At 37.3% G+C, this 25,235-nt stretch overlaps 1 protein-coding gene across 1 annotated transcript; it reads left to right on the forward strand.

The window, feature by feature from the left end:
• The first annotated feature begins 7,739 nt into the window (after window positions 1-7,739).
• Window positions 7,740-18,157, forward strand: LOC125246343 (gastrula zinc finger protein XlCGF57.1-like). The gene is made up of 3 exons (XM_048157312.1): window positions 7,740-7,789; window positions 9,458-9,598; window positions 16,399-18,157. Exon 3 carries the CDS (start codon window positions 16,742-16,744, stop codon window positions 17,363-17,365), a length of 624 nt encoding a protein of 207 aa, XP_048013269.1. The 5' UTR covers window positions 7,740-7,789; window positions 9,458-9,598; window positions 16,399-16,741; the 3' UTR covers window positions 17,366-18,157.
• The last annotated feature ends 7,078 nt before the right edge of the window (window positions 18,158-25,235 follow it).

Here is a 25,235-nt window from a genome sequence, read left to right on the forward strand (position 1 = left end):
GCGCTGAAAGTTCAATGCAAACTCTTTTAAAGGGAAATACCTACAATTCGACTGGTTTGGAATCTTTCCGGGTTGGTGATATCATAAACCCTGTTAAAGGTGCATGGATGTGATTAAAACAAAGGCGTTAACACCAGGTGTTACTGTACATCACAGTAAAAGAATGAAGCAGAGCATTATTAACATTACTGGAGCGAGCAGGAGCGAGTGTTGTGGAGCTGAACGAGGAGCTGGAGTGATTGATCAACACACGCCTCACGAGCAGCGGGACTTTTATTATGACACAATCGCCGGCGCCTCTTCCTCTTTTCCGGTCATGAGTATGAGGAAACACAGCTCTGTTTATCATATTAGATACATTTGAGAGTGTTGAAAATGATGTTATAACGTTACTCTGAGCGTTCGCTCGGCGGCTGCTGTGAGACACTGTTACACACTGCAGTAAGATAGATCGATTTTACAATATCATATTAAATGCTGGATGGCTTGTGTTGATAAATGACATGCAATTAATTTTAAAACGTATTGTATGATGGAGAAAATTCTGTATTACTGTAACTAAAAATAAAGCAGCTTCTGATTGTCACAAACACCAGCACTTGCACTCCATTTCCCAGCATCCCTCTGGTTCCTCGCCTGCACTCGCTCACCAATTTCCTGCACCTGCAAGTCATCAACACTCCCTATTTATGCAGTCACCTTCCTCACCATGGTCTCGTCAATGGAAAGCACTGTTACATGTTCCTGGACTACTTACCCAAGCCATCTGGATCTTCCTCCTCCCATTTTCCTTCATCTGTTTTCCCATCTGCTTCACTCCATACTTACAAAGAGACATTCCTCAATTACTCTTCAGCTAAGTGACTGTTCATAAGTGCTTGTGCCATTACTCACCTGCATTCTCCGTCTGCCAGTTTGCGAGCCTCTGATCTAAACAGTGTTGCCAGATTGGAAATGACCAGAAGCTCAAAATTATCATATTTGGAAGAAAATTATCGTACACAGGTTTTTAGTATAGGTAAATGAACTAAATTCATAACTAGTGATTTTTACAACGGAAAGAATCAATACTGAACTAACTTAAGCTGGACAATCACACTATTTTAGCTGCTATTTTACAGCCAAAATTATGTTCCCTCTATCTCTGTAAAGCTATACTTTGACACAATCTGCATTATAAAAAGCGCTTTATAAATAAAGGTGATTTGACTAGTCAAACATACAGAATACAGCTATTTATCTAGACCAACAACTTGTTGACATGACCTGCAAATTACCACATTAGATAAATAACTAGGCGTACCTTAGTGGGAAACAACTGACCTAATAGCGCCGCGGCAGGAGCGTTAACTTGTGCTCGTGAGAGAGTCATTCTCCATGATGTTTGGCCGAGAAGACATAACATGAGATGAGATGGAAGACATGCCTAACATTCACGTTCTCCTTACAATCATGATCCACAGCTAGATCAAGGAGAATAAGCCAATTATAACAACCATCATTTGAAGTGTCACAAAGTTCTGAAATTATCGTACATTATGGTATTGTTTTCATTATTGATCATACATCGTACAGAGGTCAAAATTATCATACAAATATGTTAATTATCGTACTTCTGGCAACACTAGATCTAAATAAACTACCTGTTATACACTTACCTGTCTGTGTTCCTGACAATTATGCTATGTTAGCTACTTGACAAAATAGTGTTTTTCTCTGAGGCATGGTGTTACATAACTACCCATCTAGGGGTGGGGAGCCAGTAACAAAATAAGAAAATAAGTAAAAATAACTAAAGAGAAAAAAAAAAGCCTTGGAGAGAGAACCAGGGCAATTCAACCTCCCGTCCCAGAATCAACACAAACACCAGTTCAAATTAGTTTTGTTTTAATTGAAAGAATCTCAGAATGTTAACAAAGGAATTGGGAACAAAACTTCAGGGGAGGGCTAGGCCAACATAACAAACAAAACCCAAACTAACTAACCCAATAATTTTCTAACTTACTTGGACAAAGATAACGCACAAATAAAATACATAAATCTTCCCTCTCTCCCTCCCTGGCTATAACCAAGAGAAAAAGATAGAAGTACAAACAAAAATGGCACCCTCCCCCTACATTCCCTTAAAGAAAACGGAACATAAAACGTTAGCAAACAGGCAACGTAAAACAAACAAAATCAAAGAATATTAAACAACGTCAATTCTCTCTCTGGTAAAGAGCACGCCTAAGTTGTAATACTGAGTTCACTCACTCATACACAATATACAAGAACTACAACAACAAATGAGTCTGGGCCACGGGAGGAAGTATTTGCCCGGTATTTACCGGACTGAACCCCTCTGATTGGAACACCTGTCTCATAACGAGAGGGAAAAAGAACAGGAGAGAGAAAAAGCAAACAACCAACTCCAACACACACACACCCATTACAACACAATGAATACGTCTTTAGACGTAGCAATGGTAAAGCATGGTACTCGCAAAAAATTAAGAAAATTTGATTTAAACAGTAAGACTAAACGTGTTGAGCTACAGTACAGTCCAAAAGTTTGGAACCACTAAGATTTTTAATGTTTTTAAAAGAAGTTTCGTCTGCTCACCAAGGCTACATTTATTTAATTAAAAATACAGTAAAAAACAGTAATATTGTGAAATATTATTACAATTTAAAATAACTGTGTACTATTTAAATATATTTGACAAAGTAATTTCCCTAGTGAAAAAAAAGTATACTTTATTGTATTTTAAATATATTCCCTTTTTCTATAGTACACTGCAAATATACTAACAAAAAATGTACTATCATTAAATATATAAAAAGTATATTAGTATCATATTTTCACAATGCAACTTTTAACACACTTTAAAATAATTGTACTTTAGTATATTTTCTAAAAAATATATTTTAGAAAAATATACTTGAAGTGTAAGTTCAGTTTATTTTTTAAACGTGTATTTATTTGCACTTTATAAAAATATATTTGAGGTATATTTTAACATTGTGTGCTGAAAATGATCATTGTAACAATGCACTGAAAGTATATTTAAAAAATACATTATTTAATATCCTGAAGTTGTAGTGTATCTAAAATTAAATTTGAGTATATTTTTTAAGTTTACTTCTTCATCCTTGGAATTCATTATATTACTTGTGCTATTTATTTCAGTATGAATGCATTACAAGCCCATTCAGTATATGCAGTGTAGCCTATGCAATTTCCAAATATGTGTAAATGTTTATTAAGTTTACACTGGCAGAATCATTTTACAATCGTACACACAAATCTATATTAAACAACACACCAGCAGCACAAGTAATGCGAAAAAATATGTCGAGTGGTTAAACTTATAGGAATTCAAATGTCTCTTCAACTTGGTCTGTGACCAATCAGATTTTGTTGCTCACTGCCTTCAGCCAATCAGAGCTGCTGACGTCACGGTCTTCGTCTGAATCCCCTCGCTCAGTCACTCAGGGGAAGTATAATGTCGCAATGTATAATTTATTTAATAAAACACTGAAAGCGCAATACATCGCTCAATCTTGGGGATTCTGACCAGTTCAATCAAGTGACATCGCAGACTGACCGTGATGGCGACGACAACCGGCTAATCTAATGTCCTACGCGATCCTGAAAGAACCGGAGAAAAGTGCTGCTATTGGGAGGTGAGTTGTAGTCTACCAGTTAACAAACTTTATTTTATTTTCTTTAACAAACGGAGAGCGATATTTCGGCTTGATATCTCCTTTTTGAGTCTGTGTGTGGTGGTTTATGGCACATGTTTGTATGCAGCACCAAAACATTCATATGATTGGTCAAATCGGCCCGTATTCTGTACGATAATTAATTCATAAAGTTTTTTTAATTCATTTTATGCTTGACTATGTACCGAAAACAATATTGACATGCCATTCTGATACAGTTCCCTGCTGCTAATCCTCATTTACTGTTCAAAAATAGTATTGGTTCAATATAGGATTCAGACAGACTATTGTAAACGTGAATAAAGAGTTGAACATGCTGTCTTATATCTTTGGTATATTCTGTCAACAGATGCTGTTCTTCACGAGTCTCTGCGGTCATCATTGTGCCATCAGACACATGAGAAGCTCATCAGAAAATGGAATATAATGTGTCATTTGTATTTGTGTATAGAGGGTCACCATGGTCCAATATTTTTTTTCTTTAATGAAAAACATGGTAAGTTTTGCTGAATCTATATTAAGTTTAAGTAAAAACTATTGGATTTGTCAATGAAATATGTCTCTTCATTAGTGATGTTGTTACATTTTATTTGTTTTAATGGCCTTGAAAACAAATGCATTCAACTTTGGGAAAATGTGTTAAACTGTATTTAAATAGTAGCACTAGATTGTGTGAGATTATGTAATTCAAAGTACAGTAGTCAACATTTGAAGTGGATCAAAAAAGTTAGGACAACTTTGATTAAAGGTTTTGATCCGCTTTAAATGTTGACTATATTATACAAAGTATAAGTAATAACAAAGTGTATTGTTATTGACTGCAAAGTGTGTAATGTTTAATATTTGGAATAAGCCAAAGGTACTGAGCATACAGTATATACTATTACCTGTAAAATAATATATTCAGTGTATATTGCTTGTGTTTTCTGAAGACACTCGTAATTATTTTGTAATGTACTTAAATCACAAATAAAGTGTACTTATAACACAAAGTGTACTCATAACAGAAATAAAGAATACTTATAACAGAAATAAAGTATACTTATAATACAACATATATTATAACAAAAAAATATACTTTTAACACAAATAAAGTATACTTATAACACAAATTAAGTACACTTTAATATCACTAATCAAGCATGTAATTAGTCCCTACACAGACATATACTTAAAGTGTACTAAGTATACTTGAAGTTGTTCCAATTTAGTACACATAAGTATACTAAATATACTTAAAGTTGTATTTTAATACTACTTAATTTCAACTTAAATATACTTAGTAAAAAATAAGTTGTTTCAAAATAGCACACTTTAAATGAACTAATCATTAACACACTTGAAATATACTAATAATTAGTCTTGCTGCAAGTATACTTAGTATACTTTTTTTTCACTAGGGTTATTCCTGTGATGCAAAGCTGAATTTTCAGCATCGTTACTCCAGTCTTCAGTGTCACATGATCCTTCAGAAATCATTCTAATATGCTGATCTGCTGCTCAAGAAACATTTATGATTATTTTCAATGTTGAAAACAGTTGTGTACTTTTTTTTTCAGGATTCCTTGATGAATAGAAAGTTCAAAAGAACAGCATTTATCTGAAATACAAAGCTTCTGTAGCATTATACACTACCGTTCAAAAGTTTGGGGTCAGTAAGAATTTTTATTTTTATTTTTTTTGAAAAGAAATTAAAGAAATTAATACTTTTATTCAGCAAGGATGCATTAAATCAATCAAAAGTGGCAGTAAAGACATTTATAATGTTACAAAAGATTAGATTTCAGATAAACACTGTTCTTTTGAACTTTCTATTCATCAAATAATCCTGAAAAAAATATTGTACACAAATATTTTGTACAATTGTACACATTAAATGTTTCTTGAGCAGCAGATCAGCATATTAGAATGATTTCTGAAGGATCATGTGACACTGAAGACTGGAGTAATGATGCTGAAAATTCAGCTTTGCATCACAGGAATAAATTACTTTGTGAAATATATTCAAATAGAAAACAGTTATTTTAAATTGTAATAATATTTCACAATATTACTGTTTTTTACTGTATTTTTAATTAAATAAATGTAGCCTTGGTGAGCAGACGAAACTTCTTTTAAAAACATTAAAAATCTTAGTGGTTCCAAACTTTTGGACTGTACTGTATATAACAACAATTCGTTTTGTCTATAAATATATCAAAACAGTTGTTCACTTATTAAAGCGTCATTGGTGTTTCCATGATTTTGTCATGGCAAAAATCAACAGGACTCTCACTGCATTAGAGATAAACACGTCCAATTGTCTTTCAAAAGTTTTATTTCTTGCAAGAAAGGTCAGACAGTCAACAGAAACACAAGTAGCTGCAGAGTGTAAGACAAAGAACGAAAGCACTTTTATATCTCTATCCTCCAAGGCTGAAGCCTCTGTCCTTTCACCATATCAGGAACATGTCTACCACTTCTGTGGTTTTTCACTTTTATCACCCTCAGTAGGCATACTTAAGCACTTCTTAGAAAAACTAAATCATTTAACCATAACCATATAAGTAAAATCATATGGAAATTATACAGAAACTCAAAATTTGCCCCACAATTCCCCCCTTTTTATCATTCATTGATAACTAATCACTACATCTATTGCAATGCTTCACTAAGGTAAAAATCTTCTCAAAAAATATGAAAACAAGCAAATTTACGTTATTGCATAACATTTACTGTATACTCCTCATCTCTGATCTTCATACAAACAACTAATTGAGGTACATCGCCATGCAATCATAAAACTAAAGATCACATCCTTCATTTTACAGACATATTGCATGTATCATCAGTTTTATAACATCTTTTCACAACAGATCTGTTTTGTAGCCCACGATGTGTCATTGACGAACCTCAGTGGTGATTTGGTATTCCTTGAGCTGATTTCACCTGTACAAACGTTAGACAGGATAGAAAACATTTCTTTACAATAGTCACACAATTCTGTTGATGCCACTCATTCTTTAGCACCTTCCATTTCTAAAAATGGGGTCTTCCAACCTAATTAAAAAAATTTCAGGCATATTTTCAGCTGTACATTAATTTAGTTACCATCCTCCCTTTTTGATGCATTGCCCAACAATTTATCATAGTGGTTGGAGACATGTTTCTCTAAACAACATTTGCCATCAACACTAAACTAAACTCCATCTTTAATTCTGCCACCAGATTTCCTCCAGCTTTCTCTGTCTCTGAACATGCTCTGTAAAGAGTTAGAAGAATCCAAGGTTATTTTCAGATAACAGATTACACACAGTCGCCGTGTCTGCTCTGGCACTTACAGAAACAGAAACTTTTTGCATTAGTTTGTTACAAACAGAATTCAAACCACAGCACCTCAAAGATCGTCTACCACCCCGAACCAATAATGGGCATCTGTGTAGATAGTCACAATTTTGTCAGTCATCAGTCTTCCCGCTCCAGTGAGGGTCACAAGTAGGGTTGCAAAGGGGCGGAAGGTTTCCGGTAAATTTCCGGAAAGTTTCCACGGGAACTTAACCTGGGGAATTTTTAAAATATTCCAATTTGGAAACTTAACAGGAATTTATGGGAATTTATTAAGGTTTATTAATTGGAAATTTTGGGAAATTTATATAAATTTATAATATTTATATAAAATGTATCATATAAAAACAAATATAAAAATTTTGTTTGGTCATAACACTCCATGGTCACAACTTATTCTTCACAATTCTGGCCTGTTGTTTTGTCTCTGAAGGCAGAGCCATTTACAAACAACACATTCTCACAGTTATCAAGTGGTTTAATTAGCAGGACCCCTTGTGAAAATGGTGTTTAGCCATTATTAGAATCTCACATATTAGATGTGGTTCAAACTCTTTCTTTTGTAATTATTTTTAGCACATCATTGATTAACACGCATTTTAATATGTATTTCGCTGATATATGTTTTATTATTTGTATGTGTATTTTTATGCACATTTCTGACTGTAGCGTGTGAACAGGACTTTTATTTTGGAGTGGCGACATGACGTCGTAAGTCGGCGACGCGCTCCTGCATCTGTTGTGATTCGGCTGAAGAAAGGTTTGTTTTAAGCATTTAAAGTGTTTGAATCAATGCAGACTGTTCAGGCATTAACTGTTCGTTTTATCAAGAACCGTTAAATGAATGTTTGATTATTGAATGTAACACAATGCTTTATCTAACATTAATGAACATTTTATTTTTTTGAGTAAAGCTCATCCACACAGAGTAACAAGTAAAAAAAAGACGCGTCTCATTCTCTCTCTATATCATGAATCAGATTATCATAAACATAAATTCTGTCACTGGCATGTAGTGATCAGAGAAAAGGCATTTATGGAAGCTCAAGAGTCAACCGCTGCACAGAATGATTCACTGTTTGAAAGCACTCGAATCTTCTTAAACACCAACGACTCCTGCTGGTCAAACTGTGTAAATACAACGAGAACAAACAAACGTGTATAATGATAACTTGTGCAAAACAACTACTTATTTTTCACGAAAGAGTAATCTAGTAAATGTAATCTACAAATAAATATGTCTTAATATAAAGCTACTATGTAATCTGTGTTCTTTTATTAATTTTGTAGATGCTTAGTTTTGAGTGTTTTGAGTCTAATCAGGTCATTTAAAGGTGCCCTAGAATGGAACATTTAATTTATCCTTGGCATAGTTGAATAACAAGAGTTCAGTACATGGAAATGACATACAGTGAGTCTCAAACTCCATTGTTTCCTCCTTCTTATATAAATCTCATTTGTTTAAAAGACCTCCAAAGAACAGGCGAATCTCAACATAACACCGACTGTTACGTAACAGTCGGGATCATTAATATGTACGCCCCCAATATTTGCATATGCCAGCCCATGATCAAGACATTAGACATTCAAGGCATTAGCCAGTATTAACGTCTGGATCTGTGCACAGCTGAATCATCAGACTAGGTAAGCAAGCAAGAACAATAGCGAAAAAATGGCAGATGGAGCAATAATAACTGACATGATCCATGATAACATGATATTTTTAGTGATATTTGTAAATTGTCTTTCCTAAATGTTTCGTTAGCATGTTGCTAATGTACTGTTAAATGTGGTTAAAGTTACCATCGTTTATTACTGTATTCACGGAGACAAGAGCCGTCGCTTATTTTCATTTTTAAACACTTGCAGTCTGTATAATTCATAAACACAACTTCACTCTTTATAAATCTCTCCAACAGTGTGTAATGTTAGCTTTAGCCACGCAGCACTAGCCTCAAACTCATTCAGAATCAAATGTAAATATCCAAATAAATACCATACTTACGCGATTAGACATGCTGCATGACGAACACTTTGTAAAGATCCATTTTGAGGGTTATATTAGCTGTGTGAACTTTATTTATGCTGTTAAAGGCAAGCGACGAGCTCCGGGGGCGAGGGGAGCACGAGAATTTAAAGGGGCCGCAGCCTGAATCGGCGCATATTTAATGATGCCCCAAAATAGGCAGTTAAAAAAATTAATAAAAAAAAATCTATGGGGTAATTTTGAGCTGAAACTTCACAGACACATTCAGGGGACACCTTAGACTTATATTACATCTTTTAAAAAGCATTCTATCGCACCTTTAAGTCCATTAACTCTCACTCTGACTCTCTCACAAGTGCACTGAACTACTGAACTAGATCTGATTGAGATAGACTCAGATTTAGATTTTGAAAGTTTTTTTTTTTAATTTTTTTATTTAAGTGTCCAAACAACTCCTGGTGAAGCGACTGAGATCCACATGACACACTGTTGTAAAGATGGAGTTTATTAAAGAGGAGAGTGAAGACGTGAAGATTGAAGAAACATTCAGAGTCAAACATGAAGAAACTGAGGAACAAACAGGTTGGTTTCATTCTCAAAGCTGAACTCAGTCATTTGATCCTTATTAAAATGTCTAGAGCTACAGAAATTAATGATATTTTTGAAGAGTTGAAAGTGACATGGAGCGGTCGGCCTCTTGTGGACAGACATGCTTGGGATCACATGACTGGACTAATACTAATACATACTGCTTCAACCTGAGAAGATCTGACTTGGGTGTTCACTATTAGGATGTGACAGATTAAATTAAGAAAATTAATTCAGAAGTGGCCTAAAAAATTAATTTGAGTAACATTAAACCAAATATCTATTTCTTTTATTGTAAAGAGATATTTACTTGGGAATATCTATAACAAATGTGAAATATGTAAACGCACTAAGAATATCAGCACATTCCCTTTTTCATTATAACAATTCAATATGAACAGGAAAGAAAAATAAATGGGAAAATAAATAAACAAATAAAAATTGAGAATGAATTAACACAACGTAAATAAAAACGACAAGTAGTAAATAAAAATAAAGTCCAAAAGTAAAACAAAAGAGGGAAAATAATAATACATAAATTAGTCAGTCAATAGTGTCTACACAGTAGCAAGGCATCAAGTAGGGGTCCAAATTTAAGCAAAGTTTGGGTTTTTGCTTTAACAGAATTTACTTTTAGACCTTTATTGGATGGTCTAAATTATTCTGTTAGGTCTTCAGGCCCTCATATGACACTGCAACACTCATCAGCATGATTGTGTTAATGACATTACTAAATGGGCCCAGAAATACTTCCACAAACCACTGTCAGGTAAACACCAGAACATTTTTCGTCATTGATGGAATTTTTTTGCAGTGATGGAAAAATCTGAAGGTCCGTCCGTCATTTTGACAGATTAAAGGTGGTAAAGAGGATGTTTTGTTTTATACATTTTTGCAATATTACTTGAAACTGTCTTCACTAAGTGATAAAAGACTATTTATTAGGTGCACTGAAAGGAATATTATTAATATACATCATCTGTGCACGAGGTAGGGCCTTAAAAACATCAGCCAATCGTTTACGCGATCATCGCGTAAATGATTGGCTCTCTGGCTTGTCAATCACTGCCATTGTGAGAGACGTGCGCGGATTGGCCCTCTGGCTTGTCAATCACTGCCATGACGTTCCTTGTGAGAGACGCGCGGCTGCGCACTCTAGAAACTTTCAATACTACATGCGTCGCATGCAATGTTTTTGACAGGAGTAACAACTGCAGATTATGAGGTGAGTCAGACATAATGGATCCACTAAGTGTGTGCGCGGCTTAACGATTGTAAGGCTGATTATAAATGTACATTGATACTTATGACTGATCGCGCTCAAACGCGTCCAGTCAGTTGCTTTCAGTCTGCGATTACAGTCGGTGTTCAAATTCCATGTGAAAGTATATAAATATGCTTCAGGAGCAGGAAACTATCGCTGTATGTTGAGCATAGTCAGAATGTTTTAGCTAGTCGTAAAATGTGCATCATTTCAAACGCTCATTTCAAAAACTCAGTCGACGAAAACATCCTCTGTACCACCTTTAAACTGAGGCTGATGTAACTTGTAACTGTAATTCACACACCTGTCCAGTAGGTGGTGAGTGCGCTCCAGTGTGGCAGCAGAGCGTGAGTTCAGAACAAAATGAAAACGATGCGTTTGATTACACACAGGCGAGCACTCAATTTAAGTCCATTTTATAATAATAAAAATATAATTATCCCCTCCAGACGACACCTATTTCAAGGAAGGCCTTGTGTATTTCCTCAGAACAATGTAAAACCACATCTGCAGCTATTACAACAGCATGGCTTTGTTGTAGAAAAATCCAGGTGCTGAATTGGCCTGACTGCCGTCCAGATCTTTCACCTTATAGAGAAAAATACCTCAAAGACGACCCCGAACTCCTCAGCAGCTGAAAAACTATATCAGGCAAGAATGGGACCAAATTTCAACACTAAAACTCCAGAAACTCATAACCTGATTTTGAAAAGAAGAGGAGATGCTACTCCATGGTAAACATGGCCCCATCCCAACTATTTTTAGACCTGTAGCAGGCATCACATTTGAAATTAGCTCATTTTGTGCATAACATTTAAAAATTTCTCAGTTTAAGCATTTATGTAATACACTCTCCCAGTTCACCTTCCACATGTATTTTGGTACAAATGGATAAATTCATGTGCTGTATGTAGCCTATAAATCCAACTGACAGGACTCTCTGAACTGATGCACAAACTAACAATGCGGTGCCCATGTCATGTTACAGATTAAGATCAAGGTCATTATATAGGTTTTTAAATGACAAAACATTCACTTGCAAATACTTGAGAATCGGAATATCAGATAGTTGATGGCATGGTGAGAAAAGCGATGGACTACATCTGTCATACAGTGTGGCCGCAGTGTGTCACGTGACAAGCTTGACTGTGTCGTCATGGAAACAATAAAGGAAAATGTTTTAAAGCCCCGGGTATACTTCACTTTCCGCGCCCGGACGCATCACGCACGCGTCTTTCAAAGTATACTACACCGCGGATGCGCGACCGTGTTCGTCATGTGCAGTACAGTTTTTTCCTATGCTTTACCTGACATCGGAGAGCAGCACTGAGTCGTGTCATCAACGTGACATTCACTGGGCATGATCGGAGAAGAAAAGAAGTGCATCCTTTCCCATATTTTACTTATCCCCCTCCATGAATTTGCCGCCCTAAACACATCTTTGTACCCTTTCAAACATGAATTGTACAAATGTGGTTACTTTCTAATCTGCTCAAACGCTCGTCAAATTCGCCGTCCATTGTCGTGTTTTTCTCTTTTTTTCAAGCGTGTTGTTGTCTTTTCACACTCTTCTTTGACGGCTGAACACTGTGCTCAATACTATGCGTATTGCCACCTAGTGGACTCTTCTATACTGCTTGTGCATGCGCTGTTGCACGCGGACTGTCCGCGCAATCTCGAAATTTGGCCTGCATGCGGCCAGGGTGTGCGGCCGAAGTATACCCGGGGCTTAATGGTCGCCTTAACTCTGGGAGGTCAGGCAGAATATTTTAAACTTATGTGTGAAAGGATTCATTTAATTTTAATTCAATTCAATTCAGAATTTAATTTCTTCCCAGTGTTCATTTTCAAATAAAGTTGTTGTGTGACTCTTGTTGGTTGTTGTCGAGTTAACGGTCCTTTCACACTGGACGCGATTTTGACGCGCAATGGTTTTGTTTTTTGATCAGCTGTTTTTTTTTTCAAACGCCAATGTGCTGCTGCGAAAAAACGACGTTTGTTTGTTTTTTTAGCTTCAATGTCGATTTTTTTTCACATTCGAGGCGACAGAAAAGGCTTCAACCAATCAAATACAAGGAAACAAAGGTGATGTCACAGCAACAATGACGGATCATCTGATAGCTTGTGTGTCGACGCATTTACAATAGAAAACTACCGTGTGAATGTTTATTTAAACTATATCTAGTAGTTAAACATCTGTAGTCCATAGGCATACAATTTCCCCATTGTGGGACAAATAAAGGTTTTCTTATCTTAGACAGAAGCCTATTTATAGCCTGGACTACTCGCAGTATATGTGAGTGAGTTTCTTTTCTGTAAACGAAATGTCCATGTAGATGTCACTAGCTATTCAATCAACATTAACCTTTGACAGGTAACGCATTTCTCACGAGATAACAGCTCCTGTGGGAGTACATGCAAGTCGCTGTAGGCTACAAGGATAACATAACCTTCTGAGGTAAAACTTTTGTTTTTTTGTTTTTTTTAAACCTAAATTGTGTCCGTGACTATGGAAAGTGAATGTGTTGTTGTTAAGACTGGGTGCACCCAAAAACTTATTTTTGGTCTTTGAAAAAAAATGAAAAGCTCATCTTCACTGGATGATGAAGTGTCTATGTTGTTTGTCCTGAGCAGTTAAACTGACCAACCTTTCCAACAGGATGAAGATTATTTTGTTGAAATATATATATATTATATATATTTCATTCAGCTGTCGGCACAAATGTTTTGGAATCTTTCAGAGCACAAACGTCGCAAATTCGCGTCGCGGCTGATGTGAATGGTTTTGACGCGAACTATTCGCANGAACTGATGCACAAACTAACAATGCGGTGCCCATGTCATGTTATAGATTAAGATCAAGGTCATTATATAGGTTTTTAAATGACAAAACATTCACTTATAAATATTTGAGAATCAGAATTTCAGATAGATGATGGCATGGTGAGAAAAGCGATGGACTACATCTGTCATACAGTGTGGCCGCAATGTGTCACGTGACAAGCATGATGCGTCGTCATGGAAACAAAGGAAAACGTTCTAATGGTCGCCTTAACTCTGGGAGGTCAGGCAGAATATTTTAAACTTATGTGCGAAAGGATTCATCTAATTTAAATTTACTTTAATTCAGAATTGAATTCCTTCAGAATGTCCATTTTCAAATAAAGTTGTTGTCTGACTGTTGTTGGTTGTTGTCAAGTTATTGTCAGCTTGTGAAGTGTGTAACCTCCTGTTGCGGTTCTTTTACGTAGTGACTCCACAGCAGGTCATGTAGTCTGAACAGCACAGCGATCCGCTAACGTTTAAAGTCCTGTGGTGTAAACTTGGCATTACCTGACATTCCAAAGTGTTTGAAGTTTCTGGCAGAGCCAGGAGATCCACATGCCCAGGAGTAGTTGGCCATGGAGAAGAGGCTGAGGAGGAACAGAGGGGCTGACGGGTGACAGCTGAGACTGGGCAGACGGACAGGCTGTGGTCTGACAGGCATTAGTTGATCTGAAGATGAAAAATCGGGTGGGTTTAGAATGGGGCAGGGAGTTATCCTCTTCAAATTCAAAGTAACTGTCCATAGAGTCCAACAGAAACTCACTCAAAGTGGCGGCAGTGTGGACAGGGCTCCAATCCATTCCCTAAATGTCCACTGTGGCGAGGGGGGCGTGGTTCAGCGAGGTCTGCAACTGGAGAGAATAGCGGGAGACGCTTGGTAAGTGAGTGAGTTGAATGCAAATCACGAACACCTGTTTCTCATTCTAGTGATTGGCGCGGAGACAGGTTAAGACGCCGTGAGAAGCAGGAGTGTGTGAGAGAGAGGGGAACTGCTGACTGAGGCACAGCGCGTTGCATGGAGTGAAGCCCTTGTGGATTGTGTCTACCAAATCTTGGAGTGAAGCCCTTTGTGGATTATTTGTGTTGCTGTCATTGTGCGTTGCACAGTCTTTCTGTTGAACTTTGTTCTCAATAAAAGCTCAGTCAGCAGTTGTTCGCCGTCCCCAACCGCTTCCTTCCCACACACGAACTTTAACACTACTACATCCACTAAATCTCCTACAGCAATGGATGATGTTGCCGCCTCACACACCAGGTCTGACTCAGTGTGGTGCTTCATCTCCAGGGTGATTGCCAGTGCTGCCATCCTCACATGCTCCACCATCGTGGCAGGCAGAAACTTCCCATCTGCAGTGGGTTCATCTCCGTGCCTTGGGGTAATGCTTGGCGGGAATCTGTGTTCGGTGAAATGGACGCTGGTGAGAACAGAACACTGAAGAGTGAAGTGACATGTGGCCAAGTATGGTGACCCATACTCAGAATTTGTGCTCTACATTTAACCCATCCAAGTGCACACACACAGCAGTGAACACACACACCATGAACAAACACCCGGAGCAGTAGGCAGCCATTGCTGCGGCGCCCGGGGAGCAGTTGTGGGTACGGTGCCTTGCTCAAGGGTCTCACCTCAGTCTTGGTATTGAGGGTGGAGAGAGCGCTGGATATTCACTCCCCTCACCAACAATCCCTGTCGGACCTGAGACACGAACCCATGACCTTTGGGTTACAAGTCCGACTCTCTATCCATTAGGCCATGACTGCCCCCTGGACTGTGGATAGAGACTCTCCAGACAGCGTAGGATGGCCTCCCTCAATGTTCCTTCTGACAGGTCTGGAAAGGCTCTTGGGAGGTAATAGTTTGCTCCAGTTGGGCAAGTTGACAGAAATGCAGTGAATATTCTATCAGTGAAAGCCCTTCCTGGGCTAGAGTGCTAAAACACTGCATATTCCATCTTCTTTTGGGGTCCGGTCTTTTCCGCAGTGGCGTGTAACACAGTCACTGGCCACTTTGGCTGGTTGAATTTTATATTTAATATAGGTCTATAAATTTTTCATTTGTAGTCTTTTAAAAATGCATTTGAAATAATAAACAAAGTATAATAGTGTTGTCAAAAACATATTTTTGATATCTGAAATGCTTCTAATACTCGTTTCCCGCAGAACAGATACACAATACCAGCTGCACTTTCTTGCTCTCATCTCTCCGACCCACTTGATTCATTGCTCCGGATGAAGATTGTTGGTGCTAATTTCAGCATATGTTGCGCAGATTACACTTAAATTGACTTATTCCCACAGGTTTTGTACTCACACCCAAAGTGCATGTACAGTATAATGGGTCCATGCATCAGGTCTTAACGTTACAGCAGCCCTAATATAGCCTATCTGGCTGCCAAATTATGGAGATATTGGAATCATAAGATAATAACAGAAATTAATCGATCAAAAAATTGCTTAAACTGAACAATGACTTTCTTCTAGAGGTTCTGTACAGCCAAAACAATCTTTGTTGCATTAATTTCTTATTATTACTGTAAAGCTGCTTTGAAACAATCCATATTGTAAAAAACACTATGTAAATGAAGGTAACTTGACTTAAGTTGACATACTTGCTCTTGGTTTCGATGCCTTAAATGTGTTAATATCTTGATGTCTGTTTTTATGTGCCATTAAACTGGGGTTAACTTGTATTTGTCCCTTATAGATCTGATGGCACTGAAAGTGGAGAATGAAGAACTAATTGAAATGAAAGAGAAAGATTGTTATGGGAAACATTATATCATAAGGAGAAAAATCTTTTAGTTGCTCACAGACTGAAAGCATTTCCTCAGAAAAAATCACTCAAAAGACTTCAAAGAGTTTAACTGGAAAACGACACATGAAAGTTCACAACGGAGCAAAGTCAATTAGATGTAATCAGTGTGGAAAGAGTTTCACAAAAAAATCACAGCCTTAAAAGGCATGTAAAAATTCACACTGGAGAGAAGCCTTTCACCTGCCAGCAGTGTGTAAAGAGCTTCAAGGATAAAGGACACCTTAAAGGCCACATGAGGACTCACACTGGAGAAAAGTCTTATACCTGCCAACAGTGTGGAAAGAGCTTTACTGCAAATGGACATCTTACAGTCCACATGAGAATTCACACTGGAGAGAAACCTTTCACCTGCCAACAGTGTGGAAAGAGCTTTGCTGAAAAAGGACACCTTAGATCCCACATGAGTATTCACTCTGGAGAGAAGCCTTACACCTGCAAACTGTGTGGAAAGAACTTCACTGATAAAGGAAACCTTCAAGTCCACATGAGAATTCACACTGGAGAGAAGGTGTTCACATGTGATCAGTGTGGAAAGAGTTTCACTCAAAAAATACATCTTAATGGCCACATGAGAATTCACACTGGAGAGAAACCTTTCACCTGCAAATTGTGTGGAAAGAGCTTTACTGATATTGGAATCCTTAAAGTTCACATGAGAATTCACACTGGAGAGAAGCCCTTCCCCTGCCAAGAGTGTGGAATGAATTTCACTCAAAAAGGACATCTTAAAGTCCACATGAGAATTCACACTGGAGAGGAGCTTTTCAGCTGCCAACAGTGTGGAAAGAGCTTCACTCAAAAAGGAAACCTTAAAGTCCATGTGAAAAATCACAATGGAGAGAAGCCTTTCACCTGAAAACTGTGTGGGACAAGCTTCACAACAGAAATAAACCTTGGGTATCACATGAACATTCACACTGGAGAGAAGCCATTCACATGTGATCAGTGTGGAAAGAGTTTCAAACATAAAGTAATCCTTAATGGCCACTTGAGAATTCAGTGCTCATGAAGTGTTGAAAAATTTTCAGTTTAAACTTACACCTAAAATGCCACCTGAACCCCTTTAGGACGAATAAAGGCCAGAAAACACCAAGCCGACGCTGACGAACTAGTAGCGACGAAAGCAGACTGCGGGGTTGGCTCATGTCGGCAGCACCTGTGTCCAAAGTTGGCCTGACACACCAAACCAACGCTAGACAGCCGACGGCCATGTAGCACCTCCATTATGCATGTAAGATGAAATGCCTTTCTGTACCAGCAGGTGGCAGTAGCTGAACAGCCAAACAGAATGATCAGATGGACCGACGCTGATTCAACATGCCGAATCAGCTGAAAACAAGCAGATGAAGACCAACTTCAGCCGACGGTGCGGAACACACTGAGAAAAAAAGTCGGCCGACGATTAAAAAGCTACCCGACGGCCGACTGTCGGCTTGGTGTGTTCCTGCCTTAAGGTGCCAGTGTGTTCTGCTGGATTTTTTGTTTCACATAGCAGCAAAATCGACTCAAAATAATCTGGCATTTATGGTCATACAGATAAAAGATGCAATACTTCATGTGAAAATGTAAAGGGTCTTCATTTGAGTCCGCTTACAATCTAAACAAAACATTGTGCTATTGTAAAATAAAGAAAAACAAGCAGGGTGTACTTTCTGCCATCTCAATCTCTGAACTTTTTTCTGGAGTGCGTCACAAAAATGAAACAAGTCAGCGAATACTTGTCACACATATATGAACAATACACAGTATCTGCTTTTAAAATATTTAAATCAATTTAAATCTAAACACAGCAGTACTTTTATTTTAACAAACTTTAAAACAGAAACTCGGGTAACAGGAACAGAACAACACAACAAACTCTAACGCAACAGAGAAGTGACAAAGAACAGACTAAACACATGGCTTAAATAGACTGATCAGACAAAGGAACTAATTGGATGAGCAATTTAAATTGAATGTTTTATTAAAGGCTTAACAAAAGCCAATATATCAAGTAAATAAACGAAGATCAGTAAACAGATAACCAACTTAAATAAACAGGGGTGTGTTTCCCAAAGCAAACTATGGTCACAAGTTCCAATACAGTTCAATGGGACTTATGACCATGGTTCACCAACAATGCTTTCGCGAAACGCAAACAATAACAAACTAAAAAAGGTCTTCCTAGAAAGATAAATTCCCTAACAAAAGAAAACAAAATTAAAGTCTGTTATCTTAATTCTCTCCCATAAACAGAAGAAAAAATTAGGAGTGGGTAAACCCAAATCTCCCTACACGGTTTAACAGTTCAAAACTCGCACAGAGTCATGAAAACATCGTTGAACTTACAAAACAGATTTCATAGATAAACATTTGCTCAACAGCAATTAAAACAACACTCTGGGATAGCAGAAAAGGGACTCCTCCTGAACTCTCTAGAGAAACCACACTCCCATTAATTACTGTGGGAACAGCTGTGGATGATTAGGAGTGCTGCATGACAAAGAGAAAGAGAGAGAGGGGAGAAAACATTTCACCAACACAACATACACAATAGCAAGTACGTCACTGGGCGTAACCAAAGGATCAAAGTACACAACGCATAATCAAGCAAGATAATAACAATGAAGAAACTCCACCCTCTTACAACATATACCAGGAACTGACTGATTGATTATTTCACACCTTTCAGTCTTTTCTGACTTCTGAGACGTTTGTTTCTGAACATACAGAAGATCTTTGTGATTCTCATGGTTATTTGTTTTTGAAACCATTGTTCAGAAAGTGAAAGTAAAGTTCAGATTGTTGGAGCTCAAGCTGTGAATATGGATTCATTACATGTATCTGTAGAAGAACTTTCTTGTCCTGTGTGTCATGAAGTCTTCAAGGATCCTGTTCTTCTGTCATGTAGTCACAGTTTCTGTAAAGAGTGTCTTCAACAGTTCTGGACAACCAAGAGTAATCAGGAGTGTCCTGTCTGCAGGAGATTGTCAAGACATGAACCTCCATGTAATCTTGTGTTAAAAAACTTGTGTGAGTCGTTCCTGAAGGAGAGAAATGAGAGGGGTTCATCAGGATCTGAGGAGATCTGCAGTTTACACAGTGAGAAACTCGAACTCTTCTGTCTGGAGGACAAACAGCCTGCGTGTGTAGTGTGCTTTACTTCAAAAAAACATGTCAATCACACATTCAGACCCGTCAGCGAAGCTGCTCCCTTTTTCAAGGTAAAACAGTGTCATGGTTTGATGGGTTTTATGTTGCCTGGATGGTGACTGTATCTCATGGCGATGTCTGTAAAAGTACATTTGCTTGGCTCCTCTGTGATGAAACTCATGCGTTCAGGTGATGAATTATTCACGGTGGTGGAGCGAGTCTGTGGTACGAACCTGTAAATGTGCTTCTCGTGTGAACAAAGTCTGTAATTACTTGTTTAATAAATTGTTTAATAAATTGCTAAGTTATTTTTTTCAACAAATGTTTATTTTGCACATTTAATTCCACAAAAATAATTGACTAGTCAAATTCATACTATCGCAAGGCCAGTTAAACTCACAATCTCGGCCCCACCATCGAAAAGATCTCCACTGTGTTTTAGAGCCTTGAAGAAGGGACTGAAAGTAAGTTAAGATTACCAGATCTAAACTTCTGGGAGGGTTGTAGGGACACAGTAAATCGGACAGAAAATTTGGAGCGAGGTTATTTAAACATTTATACACAAATAAAGAATTTTTAAATTGATCCTGAATTGAACTGGAAGCCAATGGAGCGCATGTAAAATGGGAGTGACATGATTGTATTTATGACTATTCTTTAGAAATTTGGCTGCAGCATTTTGCACCAGTTGAAGTCAAGCAACCTGTGTCTTTGAGATACCGTAGAACAGAGAATTGCAGTAGTCCAACCGCATAGTTATAAAATCGTGGAAAACTATCTCAAGAGACTTTTCAGATAAAAAATGTTTATTTTAGCAAGTGAGCAAAGCTTAAAAAAGCTTGAAGCAATGACAGTGGAGACATGTTTTTCTAATGTTAGCTGGCTACCTAAGAGAACACCAAGATCACGTACACAGTTTGAATTAAAAGCAGACAGGTTACCCACTGCGGTATTATTAAACTCGAATTTATCAGATGGACCAAAAACAATAATCTCCATCTTGGAGTCATTGAGAGTTAAAAAGTTATTGGCTAGCCAGAGTTTAACCTCGTAGAGACAGGAAAATAGAGTATGTAAAGCAGAAGCTACTTCGACATGAAAAAAAAAGATGCTGTATTTTTAACGCAATTTATTTATTTGAAATTAACATGTTTTTTTTTTTTTTTTTTTATACATTATATCTGTCTTTATTTATATAGCACAATATTATACAACTGTAGTTTACCCAATGTGCTATCTAAAAGAATGCCTTTCCTTATCTCTGTATTAGGTTGGAGTTGAAAGTTTATTATGTATAGTGTGCAGGGCCAATAGTCCATGAACAAATTAGCATTTTAATTTCACACATAAAAGTGCAATAGATCCTGTGCAAATCCAGAGCAAATAATTAGGTTAAACAGAAAAAAGGTAAGAAAACAGTTTCTCCTCTGCCATAGTTGTCTATTCAAATTCTAGTTGTCTATTCAAGCAACACCTTGGAATAAATGTAATTGAAATTTGCATGGCTAATGGGGCAAAGAATAGTTAGGAATTTAAACCAACTTCCAAATAAATTGAATAAATAAACAAAAAATTACTAATTATAATAAGTGTAATAATATTTTTAAAAGGGCAGATTTAATTGGCTCTTACACATCATGTTCAGAAACTGGTGTTTTATATATTTTTATTTTGTTAAATATTAGGAGGAGCTCAATACAGCACTGAAGGCCTTACAGGAGAAACTTACACAATGCAAAAGTGAAAAGAGAGTTTGTGAAAACAGTTCAACATGTGACGGTCACGGAAAGACCGCACGTTTAATATGGACTTAATATGGACGTTGAGCACGCACACATGCACACACAAACGCACACATACAGAGACTGTTTACTGATGCAAGAGTTTATTAGGATTACCAATTAAATGAGTGAATGAAATACCTGTGAAAATCTGTTATTTCGGACAGTATTGTATGTCCCATGGTTTTTAGAGTCCCGACGGGAAACGGTGGCGGGAATTGTTGGTTCCGCTAATATTGGGAATGTACCACTTATTATTGGAGGGTGGGGGTTTCAGGGACAACGCGGCCGAGTTGTTACTGTTATTTCCTGCTCAACTTGATAAAGTGTGAAGGGATTTGTAGTATAAAAGTGTATTTGTGTGTTCGGAGTATTATGAGAACATGTTTCCTTTAGATTCTATACATTTATAGGAATATGTGTAAATTGTTGTGTGTGTGTTTGTCCCTCCCCATGGGGTAATGGTGCTGGCCGCCAATATAAATGTGCATGTCTGTTTAATGGAGTTAGTCTGGGTTTGTTGCTGCAGTGGAGAGTGTGGCCTGAGGGTTGCAGGTATTTTGTATATTTTGTATATTTTGTATATTTTGTATATTTTGTATATTTTGTATATTTTGTATATTATTTCCATTATTTCCATTTTGGGTTTTTTTTCTCGTTTTGGTAAAAGCTATTTTTGGAAAGATTATATTTTGTATTTTTCTAATTTGGATGTTTCTTTTTGGATAAGATTGTTTTTCATTAGTTTGGTGGTATTTTTCTATTAATATTACACTATTGGGTTGGAATTATGTTATGTAAGTTTAAAATAAACATTCATTTATACTTTAAATTAGTTGTGTATTCACTCTGCATCTGTTTAATTTGGCCATATAATTTTTGGTGCCCATGAATGGGCTACCATTACACAACACATCAAGGTGAGGAAACAGAATCAACATTGGGTCCCACTTTATATTAGGTCTCTTTAACTACTATGTACTTACTGTGTTGCAAAACATGTTTACTGCTATAAAGGTTGGATATGGGTGAGGTTAGGGACAGGTTTGCTGATATGGGAAGGTTTAAGGGTGTGTAAGGGAAGGGCCAACAGTGTAATATAGATAAAATTACATAAATTAATTACAGATGTAATTACATGCAGGTGTCTTTAAAATAGAAGTACAAAGTAAAAACATGTATGTACACAATATGTGAATTGTATGAAATTATTAATTTAAATGTTAGAACATACTGTAGTAGTTAAGGACACCTTATACATAGTGGGACCCAACATTACAAATTTCTAGGCACAGAGTATATTTGTCTACAAAACAAATTAAGCATTTAAGCAGAAGCCTGAAGATGAAACTTTTTGTTTCTTATGATCTTTTAAAAAAAAAAAAAAAAATTCCAAAGGGTCCAAACTAGATGATATGACGTGTTTATGACTTCTCATTCAGATGATTGAAGTGAATGTGATCTGATTTCAGTCTCAAGCTGAGCACACAAAGCGTCAGATTAAACAGCAGTTTGAGAAGCTTCATCAGTTTCTCAGAGATGAAGAAGCTACAATCACTGCACTGAGGGAGGAAGAGGAGCAGAAGAAGAAGATGATGAAGGAGAAGCTGAAGGAGATGAACAGACACATCTCAGCTCTTTTACACACAATCAAAGACATCGAGGAGATGATGAAAGCCAATGACGTCTGCTTTCTGAAGGTCTGATTTCAGATCATTATGTTGATCATTGATTCATTGATTGAGTTCTTGATGATAAATGTGTTTGTTCTGCAGGAAAGGTGGAAAGGTGAGTGATCTGCTCCTGTCTCTGGTCTCTCTGGTTCTGATCCAAAGCCATTGCAGTTCTGACTCCTGAATGTTCTTCCAGAGTCCAGAGCTCACAGCCGGATCCACAGATGGCTTCTGGAGCTTTGATTCATGTGCCACGTTACTTGGGCAACCTGCCGTTCAGAGAAGAAGATGCAGGACATCGTCTCCAACAGCAAGTCTGGAGATGATATGTGCTGTGACACATATTGCAAGAACTATTGCACAATTTTAGCATTGTGTGTTAAGTAAACAAATGATCTACTAAAATGATTAGTAAATGAGAAAAGTTACAAGAGAAAACCAGGTACAATTGATACTATGTGAGTTATATTCCTATAAGTGGCATGATATTTTTGATAAACATAAACAGTGAAACGGGGTGTCCAAACTTTTAGGACCTGTTTACACCTGGTCACTTCATGAATTTTCTCTGATTGGATTGCTATCCTATCGTGAAAAGACCAGGTCTAAATGCCCTCCAAAACGCATTTGAGACGAATTTAAATCTGATCGCTTAAACCACTTCAGGAGGTGGTCTGGGCTGCATTTCAGTCAAAAGTGAACAAGTTTAAATGCATTTGGTTGTTGAAATCACATATGCAAATTTTACTCCTCTTAACAATGCTAAAAAATAAATATGTGAGAGCCAGGTGCTGATGGCCAGTTGCCTGTATCCAGAACACTGATCATGAAGCATTTCACTTTCAAACGAGAGGTGCTTCTCCATGTTGTTGATCATACTTTGTAGGAAATGCTTTGTATTGATTGGTGTGAGCTTTGGACTCCATGGGAACCGATCCAAAATGTCCCTGTAAGTACCTCCTCTGAATTCTCTTCTGGGGTGTCTTTGAATGACGCCAGCGCTCCAGAAGCTGGTCTACTCTCAAGAGTGTGATTGAATGGGCCTGGAGTTGCTGAGACAGGTTTGCATGTTCAGACAGCATCGTACATGAGTCCAAGGTCACAACTCTGTAAGTTTGTCTCTCTTTGCTGTTTCTTCTTTGGTTTCCTGCAGCATTTTCGAAATGCCTGTTGAGCATTTCATACGACCTCCACCCAGCTTTTACAGAATGGAAGCTGCTGGTCACCCATCATGTACATAAAACTGTGCCAATTTTCCTGACTTGAGCCCACTTCTTGCTCTGCTTCCAGAAGCTCCCATGAATTTTTATTGGACTGACTGTAGAGATTGTGGATCTGAATACAGGATCTGTCTCAGCCAACACAGTCTCTGACACAGCTCTCACCAAATTTCCAAGTAAATCCTGTCCACCCTCAGTAAGCACTGGAGCTTTCACAAAACATCTTAGGAAGTAGCTCCTACTTGCCGATTTAAGGAAACTCTTAAAAATAATGGGCGTGTCATCCTAATTTTAGGAGTCCTACATTTTTGCGCTAAGAGAATTTCACAAAGCATTTTAGGAAAAGTGTCTAAATCTGTGATGTTGGAGTAGTCGTATCTAAATGTTCACTAAGACCAAAGCACACAATTGTCCTAATCCACCCAAAGACACTGATTTTGAAAGACTGGATCACCCACTCCTCTGATATCCCAAACTTTGTTTATAAAACATCATTTGTCGCTTGATTCTGCATTCTGTTGAGATGCAGACATGAGGTGGACAATTAACTGTATATACTAGTTTAATTAGTGACACTTAGCCTGCACTTTAAAAACTTTACGGCAAAATTTTATTAAAAAAAATTATTTGAATAGGGCAACATTTGTATTTTAAAACTTATATTTTAATGTGGAAACATGACACCTCATTCTACAATATTTCTATGATTACATCAGTGACTGCCAATCACTGTGTGAAACTCCATAGCAACGAGGTCAACCCCGCCCTTACTCTTAGCTTAAGACTTCAGTCTATTCCTTAAAAAGTTTGTCTCAGCAGCTTTGTGAATAGGTTTTAAGAGAAAACTCTTAGCTAAGAACTTTTACTGCTATTTAGGAGAACTCTTAGTGGTAAGACGGCCCCTGGGCTATTTCATGTGC

Source organism: Megalobrama amblycephala, linkage group LG14 (genome assembly GCF_018812025.1).
Source record: "Megalobrama amblycephala isolate DHTTF-2021 linkage group LG14, ASM1881202v1, whole genome shotgun sequence".
NCBI lineage: Eukaryota > Metazoa > Chordata > Actinopteri > Cypriniformes > Xenocyprididae > Megalobrama > Megalobrama amblycephala.